The sequence below is a fragment of the Pristis pectinata genome, chromosome 1 (genome assembly GCF_009764475.1).
Source record: "Pristis pectinata isolate sPriPec2 chromosome 1, sPriPec2.1.pri, whole genome shotgun sequence".
Taxonomy (NCBI): Eukaryota; Metazoa; Chordata; class Chondrichthyes; order Rhinopristiformes; family Pristidae; genus Pristis; species Pristis pectinata.
In genome coordinates this window covers 96,095,417-96,105,246 of record NC_067405.1, presented here as the reverse complement: position 1 = coordinate 96,105,246, position 9,830 = coordinate 96,095,417, and the positions used below count along the sequence as shown (strand labels likewise).

Genomic DNA, 9,830 nt, shown 5'->3' with positions numbered 1-9,830 from the left:
TGAAACATTTTACAGAGAAAAATATAAAGTGTGAGACATATGTGAAAGATTAATGAAGAAAGTAAAAAAAATCAAAACTATTTATAAGATCATTTTAAAAAGCGTGGAATTTCTGAAGTAATTATTCAAGGAAATTATAATCTTCATATTTGACATTATTTTATGGTCGGAGATGTCGTTAACCAGTAATAAGGACCTAGTACACCTTTCAAAATCAAGTTACACCTCATTCAACAAGACATAACATCTTAATGGTTTTTCAAAACAGGAAAAATTTGCAAGTACTTGTAGCTGATGAAGTCCACTGATTTCTTTCAGTTATCTGGGCAAGTCCTGCAGCTTTGCATACCATAAAGGAGCAGGGAATCACTGACAGCATAAATATTCAAAATAACTTTCATGCTTTTGTATTCCAAGTCTCTATTTCTGAAGGCCAGGATCCTGTATGTCTTTTTAATCTGTACATCAACATCTCCCGTCACCTTCAAAGGTTTCTGCACATATACCACAAATCCTGTACTCACGTCAGATAACCATTATATTCTATTGCCTCCCTTTCTTCCTTCTGCGTTGTGTTACTAACTGATTCTCTGCATTAAAGTTCATCTATCACATATCCATTGATTCCATCAGCCTGCCTTGAAGTCTATCACAGGTCCCCTTGTTGCCTTCCACCCTTCAAAATGGATGTTGATTGCAAATTTTGAAAAATGGATGTGCCTTTGACTCAAAATCATTGATAAATGTCAGGAAATAAACTGCATTGAGCCATAGGAAACACAACTGTGTCCCATTTCCCAGCCTGGAAAACAGCTGTTCATCACTATTCTCCATTTCCTTTCCCAGAGCCAATTTCATATTCAAGCTGCCACGGCACTTTTTATTTCATGGATTTCAATTTTTCTAATAGGCCCATTATGTGATAGTTTATCACATGCTTTCTGAAAATGCATATATATATTAACCCTTTTATTTGTCTCATCAAAAATCTTAATTATCACTTAAGTATGCTGGCTTTCCTTATTAATTCATACTTATCTATTAATTTTCTGCTAGATTGTTGCTTCTAGCAACTTCGCCCTCAGGGAGGTTAAACTGGTTGGCTTGTAGTTGCTGAATTTATCCTTGTATCCTTTTTTGAACATGAGCTGGATATTCTCTAGTCCTCTGGCAACACCCCAAATGTCTAACTAAGACTGGAACATTTTGGCTGGTACCTCCATAATTTTCATCCTTACAATCCCTTGGCAATTTGCAATGAATTCCATCCAGACTTATTTACTTCTAGTACAGAAAACCTTTTTAGTACATCCACTTTATAATTTTAGAGCATATCCACTATCTTAATTGTCTCTTTCACCATAACTTGGACAGCAATTTCCTCCTTCGTAAAGACAAATGCAAAATATTAAGTCAGTACTTATGTAATTTTATGTTTTGATTCCTAACCGGTCTTGTCTCTCTTATTACAAACCATTTTATTAACATTCCTTTAAGGTTAGATGTCAGTGTCCCCTCACAATCTCTCTTATTTCCTTTTCAATTTCCTTTGTTAATATTTCTCCTATCACTTATATGATCAATCTGACATCAGTCGTGCATCTCCTTTTTTGGATTCATCCTACTCTCTTTTTTGTTGTACAAGGAACTTTGGCTTTCACTGTCATTTTTTTTTCCTTTACCTGGACCATTGTTTTAAGACAAAGTTTTGCGTGTCTATCTTTGATTCCAGATAAACTTGGCCAGAAAGGTTTTCAACCTACTGAAATTGGGCCTCCACCAATTAAGTAATTTTATGTTAATGAAGTTGTTATGTTCTTTTGTAAATGTAGTTTCCCCTAAACCCCGGTACAAGGGTGTATCTATGCTTGCATTAGTAAGAATGAATATCGACTGATCTTTCAGTTCCAAACAAGTCAACTTATTTATGTCCAGATTGATAACATTTGCTTATAAGCCAACATAAGGTGTGGCTATGGGTGCAGATGCAGTATAACATGCAATGTAGGATTTACATCAACGGTAATGAAGTGCGTCGAAAGGTTGGTTATGGTGCGAATCAAATCCTGCCTCAGAGATGACCTGGATCCGCTCCAATTTGCCTACTGCCACAACACGTCAACGGCAGATGCGATTTCTCTGGCTCTTCACTCTGCTCTGGACCATCTGGACAACAGGAACTCATACGTCAGGCTGTGGTTCATCGATTACAACTTGCTTTTCAACACAATCATCCCATCCAAACTGATCATCAAGCTTCAAGACCTGGGCTTCTGTACCTCCCTCTGCGACTGGATCCTCAACTTCCTCATCAGCAGACCTCAGTCAGTGAGGATCGGTAACAACAACTCCTCCTTGCTGACCGTCAACACGGGTGCACCTCAAGGCTGCGTGCTTAGCCCCCCTGCTCTTCTCTCTATACACACATGACTGTGTGGCTAATCACAGCTCCAATGCCATCTTCACATTCGCTGACACTATTGTTAGACAAATCACAGGTGGTGATGAGTCAGCTTACCGGAGCGAGATAAGACACCTGGTTGAGTGGTGCCATGACAACAACCTCTCGCTGAACGTCAGCAAAACTAAAAAGCTGATTTTTGACTTCAGGAAGGAAGGCGAACATGCACCAGTCTCTTTGGAGGATCGGCAGTGGAGAGGGTCAGAAGCAGTAAAATTCCTGGGCGCTAACATATCGGATGACCTGTCCTGGGCCCAGCACATAGATGCAATCACAAGGAAAGCGCACCAGCGTCTTTACTTTCTTAGGAGGTTAGGGATGTTCGGCTTGTCACCGAACATTCTGACAAACTTCTACAGATATACTGTTGAAAGTATCCTGACTGGTTGCATCATGGTCTGGTATGGTAGTTCAAATGCGCAGGAACGTAAGATGTTGTGGACAGTAGTGGACTCTGCCCAATACATCATGGGCACATCCCTCCCCACCAGTGGTAGTATCTACAGGAGGCACTGCCTCAAGAAGGCAACATCATCAAAGATCCCCACCATCCAGGCCATGCGATCTTCTCACATCTATTATGAGGCAGGAGGTACAGAAGCCTGAAGTCCCACACCACCAGGTTCAAGAACAGCTACTTCCTTCCAACTGTTCAGTTCTTGAATCAACCAGCAAAACCCTAATCTCTACAGTTCAGCAACACCATGACCACTTTGATCACTTTGCACTAAAATGGACTTTCTTTTTGTTCTACTTGTGATTTTTTTGTAAAAATTGTGTATAATTTATGTTTAATTTATGTTTTTCTTGTGAATGCTGCTTATATGACGCAAAAAAGCTTTTTATTGCACCTGTGTATACATGTACATATATGACAATAAACTCAATTTTAACTTTAAATTTTGGCTTAATGGTTCTGCAGTGTTGTGAAGGGTTGATACCTTATCAGCTACTGCTCAGAAATTGGAGGCGAAGGGATACCTGAGCATGTACTTCAGTTACCAATCTAACCTTTGCCAGCGATTTACCGTTGATTTGGTGTACTCTCAGGAGATGCAATGACTGCAATTGAAAATTGTAGGATTAGTTACACCTCCTCACACAACCAAAAATAAACTGCAAACTGACTTTGTAACGATAATTAACGTTTCAGAGCCATAACCTAACAACAAAATCAATTATTTTATTTTAATTGAAGATTAACTATTTATTCACCAGTTCCTAAGTGAACTTTTCATATTTTCTTATGACACAAAAGGCAGCACAGTGCCATAGCTCAAAGTTGCTGCTTCAGTCCCAGTAGCTCAGCTTCAATCCTGACCTCCGGTACTGTCTGTGTGGGAGTTTGCACATTCTGCCTGTGACTGCATGGATTTCCTCCTTGTGCTCCAGTTTCTTCCCACACCTAGTGAAACAAAGGACTGCAGATGCTGGATTCTAGATGAAAAACACGATGATGCTGGAGGAACTCAGCAGGCCAGGCAGCATCCGTGGAGAAAAGGTCCTGAGCCAAAACGTTGACCACCTGCTTTTGTCCAGGGATGCTGCCTGGCCTACTGAGTTCCTCCAGCATCACTGTGTTTATCTTCCCACACCTAGGTTAGTTGGCCACTGTAAACTGCCCTGAGTGTGTAGGTGAGTGGTAGAATCTTGGGGGAGTTGATGAGAACATGGGGAGAACAAAATATGATCAGTGTAAATGGGTGGTGAATAGTCAGCATGGCCCGTTTCCATGCCACACGACTTTATGAGCCATTCAGCTCATTGATTCTATGCCGGCTCTCAGCATTCCAACTCACACTTAATTTCTCTCTAACCTCTTCACTCTCATAGATGCCTATCAACTCCCCTCATGAATAGATGAGACAAAAGATGGTGATGCTGGCTGAGAGAGCGCGGTGAAGATTTATTATTTACAACTGATCAGTCTGGAGGAGAGGTTAATATCAGGAGATGAATCGGGACAAAGGAAGAAATAAAGTGTTGGAACTCTGAATGGGCAAGTTCTGGTCAAAGTTCATTAATTTGTCAAATTGACTGTGCTTTCTCCCTCTACAAATGCTGCCTAACCTTTCTGGTGTTTCCAGCATTCTCTTTTATTTCAGATTTCCAGCAACTGCAGAGCTTTCTATCTCACCGTGCGAACATTCTTTCTCTCTCCTCTACCTCATTCATTAACCACTATTTACACCCTATTAGCTGCAATCAACAAGCCCTTATCACCCTCCCACTTCTCTGCAACTTCAGAACATGTTCGATTTCTCACTGTATGTAGTTCTGGTGAAACGTCGTCCATCTGAATCCTTCAGCGTTTCCCTGTCTACAGATGCTGCCTAATCTACAGAGTATTTCCGGAATTTGCGTTTTTTTCCCCCATCGTTACTGCTACTAGATTCCTTGGAAGTTTTACAGAAGAATTAGTGCTTTTCTAAATAAAAGACACATTCACCTCTCTCTCTGTAATTTGATACTCGCCATTACTTTTTGTTGCCCAAAGGAAATTGGGGTTATTAAAAATTCTTCTCAAAGAAAAACTGCCCTACCCACCCCAACACAAACTGCAATCAACAGCAGCTTCTAAATTAGTGATGTTGTCTGCACTCCGCCCTCTGTGGGTTGGAGAATTGCCAAGGGTTCACTGGGTTCAGTGCCTGTTTCCTGCTCTTCAACTGGATAAGCGTTGGGCTTTTTTTTATGCAAAGTCATTGCAGCGTTTGCAGAATCCTTTGTTGCTGTGATCAACGGCAGAAATCCACACCTTGGGAGTTGAGATCGTTGTGAGCGCCTCACTCCCTCTCAGTCGGCGCACACCATGGCTCGGGCAGTCAAGTCCTTCTACGATCTCAGCGCCGTCACCCTGAACGGCGACCAAGTGGACTTCAACGTCTACAGAGGCAGGGTGGTGTTGATCGAGAACGTCGCTTCTCTCTGAGGCACGACCACGAGGGATTTTCTCCAGCTCAACGAGTTGCAGTCTCGCTATCAGCACCGCTTCGTTGTACTGGGCTTCCCTTGTAACCAGTTCGGTTTCCAGGTGAGCGGAGCTGACTGGCCACAACTTCTGTTTTGCTTTCCTTCTGGTCCCCGAGCTCGACGGGACGAGGTGAAGACCTCGGTCAGTGGTGTAAAACATCGGGCGGGTGTGGTGGAAACAACTCGAGACTACTTTAAACGAGCACATGTCTGTCACATCACCGAGTTTAAGGCTCCTGTGTGATCTAATGCGTCAACCTTTATCCCCAAACTCGCTTCATAATCTCTTCTCAGTAATCAAAATTGAGGAATGTTCGACGTTAATTGCTTCAGGGAGTTGTAAATTTTTACTGCCCTCTACAAGTGGAAGGGTTCCCAAACTACACTTTTATTTTCCGAGCGGGCCGTCGAGTTCCATGCACCCAAACTAGGAAACTTTTCTGTTAGTTTCCCTTAATGTTTTGAAAACTTCTTGCTTGCTCTTCCTCGAAGGCCGGCGCTGCGACCAGAGCAGTTCACACACTGCGGGGAACGCGCCCATTTGGTCTGCGCCGACCACCAACCGCCCACTTATACTGAGAAAATAACTTGTTCTCCCCTCAGTTTCCGCCACCCATCTACGTTCAAGGTGCGACTCATAGTGCCATTTGGTCTGCGCCGACCATCAACCGCCCGCTTATACTGAGAAAAACAAAGTAACTTGTTCTCCCCTCAGTTTCCGCCACCCATCTACGTACTAGCTGCGACTCACAGTGCCAATACGCCCACCCACCTGCATGCCTTTCGAGGTGTGGGTGGAAACCAGAGCACTCGGGGGTCAAACTCGTAGGGGGAACGTGCAAGCTCCACACGGACAGCACCAGGGGTCAGGTTTGAACCCTGGCCTCTGGAGCTGTGAGGCAGCAGCTCAACAAACAGTGCTCTGTGGACTCGTTACACTCTGAACTGGGCTTTGAGGAGATGTGGCATAACTTTTCTCCCCTTAACATGGTTTAAAACCCAGCATTAAATTAGCCTGCTTTCTCTTTCTACATATGCTGCACGACCTGCTCAGGTTTCCCAGTAATTCCTGTTTTTATTCAATTAGCCTCCTAGTTTATTGTATTACTCCCTAATAGTCTGACATGTAATGATTGGTGAACATTAAAGACGTCTCTTTGGATCGCCACTGCCGGTGGCTTTTAACATTTGGAAAGTAATTTTCTTTGTCCGGTGCATGTTCAGCTGAATGCTACCTGTGAATTCTTGTTTGATCATCCGACCGTCGCACAGCTCCCGTGGCCTTTACTGAAGGCTGTCTAATGAGTTGGATTTTTGTTATTTTCAGCAGGAATTAAGTGTTTTTCCGGGCTTTTTTCATATAAGTTTTGTGATTCAGAAATTATGATATCATTGTTTATTGTGCTCCTCATGTTCTTCTCCACACATCTGTCGTGTGATTAATTTGACAGTAAAATGGTGTTAGAAAAATTATGGCTTAAAATAATTTGCTTTATTAAGATTAATTGTTCTGAACTCCACCCATTCTATCCTAGCACATTTTCAGGTTATTGTGAAGTTCTGTTGAAATTTTCAAGTCAGAAAATGAGGATGGACAGTATGGCGCCCAGTTGGTTTGTGTGATTTGCAGTCAAAAATATTCTCTCACCAAGATTAATCTGGTGCCTGGCAGAAGGATCCTCAGAAACCTGCCCTTTACATCTTTAAAGTGATGTGAACACTTCAGAGATAAAGTTAATTAAACATTGGTGAATATTCAATAGGATATTTTACACTTCAGAACTTTCCATTTATCAATTATTCATAAAAGCTTCATAAAAGCACGGTAGCGTAGCGGTTAGCGCGACGCTATTACAGCGCCAGTGATCGGGGTTCGATTCCCTTCGCTGTCTGTAAGGAGTTTGTACGTTCTCCCATGTCTGCGTGGGTTTCCTCCGGGTGCTCCGGTTTCCTCCCACATTGCAAAGATGTACGGGAAGGTTAATTTGGGTTTAAAATGGGCGGCGCGGACTCGTTGGGCCGGAAGGGCCTGTTATCACGCTGTAAATAAAATTTAAAATTTCCATGTCAACTGCTGACCTATGTCTATTACGCAAGCCTATTGCTTTAAACTTAATGAAAAAGACCTTCAACTGCAAAAAAATACTTGTCTTGTGCAGGAAGCAATTTATTCCCATGACATTTTCTCTGAACAATATTTAAAAAAAAATACACCCCTTTTTATTTTAATTAAATCTCTAAGGTAAAATGCCATTATCATTGCATTTTCAGCAGAGGAAGTTATTGGCAAAAGCATCAAGGTCCATTGCCTCTGTTTCACTTCTTGGATCTGGTGATTAATCCTCCTCCTCCTCCTCCATAAAGCACCCGGCATGTTTTCCAGTCTTGAAAGTCCTTTATAATTTTAAGTTCTTGCTGAACTTAATCATTTGAAGTTTCCAGAAAAAAAAACTTTATAAAATGTGTTTGGAAGGTGCAATATAACTTATATGCAGTCAAACTGTCTTACAATCTGTAGATGGGGAGTAACATGTCTGCAGATGTCATGTGCTCCAGCAGTAGTTTACTTGTGTAGTAAAACAAATATTTCAAACTAAATTAATAAATCATCTACAATTGTGGTATCATTGTTTGTGCTGAAAACTTAACCTTTGGTTTGCTTTTTGGACAAGAGGTAAAGATTAATGATGCTTTTTTTTAAACATGTTTGTTACCTGAGAAAGTAAAACACGCCTTCTGTGTATTTTCTTTCAATAATAAGACACAAATTTCCACTTTGCTTTTAATGGTGAACTTTCACCTTCAATGTCTTTTTCAAACATCTTTAGGAAAACGGTCAGAATGGGGAGATACTGAACAGTCTGAAGTATGTCCGTCCTGGAGGTGGCTTTGAGCCCAACTTCACCATGTTCCAGAAGTGTGAAGTTAATGGTGCTGGTACACATCCTGTCTTTGCATTCCTGAAGGAGAAGCTGCCAGTTCCTGCTGACGATCCCACATCCTTAATGAAAGATCCCAAATACATAACCTGGAGCCCCGTCTGCCGATCAGACATTGCCTGGAATTTTGAGAAGTTCCTCATTGGACCAGAAGGAGAACCTTTCAAACGCTACAGTAAAATGTTTGAAACCATCCAGATTGAATCTGACATCCAAAGATTACTGAAAGTGACCAAGTAGAGTTGTAGAGAACCCAAGTTATCAGATATCTTCACTTTTACGACTAATGAAAAAGCTGCATAATCTTTCAGTTCACCTGATCCTGTGCAAGCCCTAAATGAAACAAAATTTACTTTTTTAATGCATTTTTAAAACTTGGCAACTGCACTCATACCTGCAAGCCAAATCCAGTCCCAGAGCAGCATTCTTCTCTGTCTTCCCTTCTGCTGCAGGCTTGTTTATTACTGATTTATTTACTTTGTCATCTACTCCTTTCAGCCTTGGACTTAAGCCTGCAGTGTCGCTTTTTAAATGCTTTCTCAAAACAAAAACTTGCTAATGACTCTGTTAGTACTGCATGCTATAATTCTTTGTATCATGTTGGTTATTTATAACCAGATTATGGTATTGGATATTTTTGCAACATTACATTCTTGTAATACTTTCTCTCCCTTTCATCTGGAACTTTCAAAGGCTGTTTATCTGTCCTAAAGGTAATATAATCTGGGATTTACTGTTTTTGTGCATTCCTTAATGCGCAGTCACAAAAATTTGGTACAAAAATAATTTTAAAGTAACACAATTTAGAACTATGAATATACTCTACCACTAATTAGCCAACTACTGTGGCATTTCCAAACTGTTCTCCAAAAGGAATTTTGGATGTTTTTGTCTTAATTCATGGATGGTTTCTATACAGTCATACTTTCTTAGAAGTTATCTGAAACAGTTTTTCTGGTCTTCAGAACTTTACAGAATGAAGGTGTTCTCCTAAACCCAATCGGGAGGGTACCAGATAACATAGAAAGTTGCTGAATTTGCTGGTTGTTACTGTTTCTAACTTCTTGGAATTGTATACCAAAAATGAGCAATAAATAAACTGTCTGAAAACAAAATTCATGTGCTCTGTTTTTTCAGTAAATTTGATTTTATCAATAGAGATGGCAAATAAACAGCCCTGAAGGAAATTAGTGACCACATTGGTTTATACTAATCTCTAGTAGTTCTGTGGGTACTATATCATTTTTATTTTAAGTTCCACATTATTAGGTTTGTTTAAATTCCCCAACAACCATGATTGGAGTGGGATTTATTTTCCCAGACTGCTGGATTATTAATCCAAATCTATTTTCCCAATGTGGGCTGCCACTGGGATTGGTGTTGAAAATGCATAATTCATAAACAGCTTGTGGAACAGTAATATCAGTATTGTGACAGTGAATAATACTTGGTCCCTG

At 40.9% G+C, this 9,830-nt stretch overlaps 1 protein-coding gene across 1 annotated transcript; it reads left to right on the top strand.

The window, feature by feature from the left end:
- The first annotated feature begins 5,099 nt into the window (after positions 1–5,099).
- On the top strand, positions 5,100–9,488 carry LOC127577873 (glutathione peroxidase 2-like). Its single transcript, XM_052029511.1, has 2 exons — positions 5,100–5,495; positions 8,263–9,488. Exons 1-2 carry the CDS (start codon positions 5,274–5,276, stop codon positions 8,611–8,613), a joined length of 573 nt encoding a protein of 190 aa, XP_051885471.1. The 5' UTR covers positions 5,100–5,273; the 3' UTR covers positions 8,614–9,488.
- Positions 9,489–9,830: the final 342 nt, after the last annotated feature.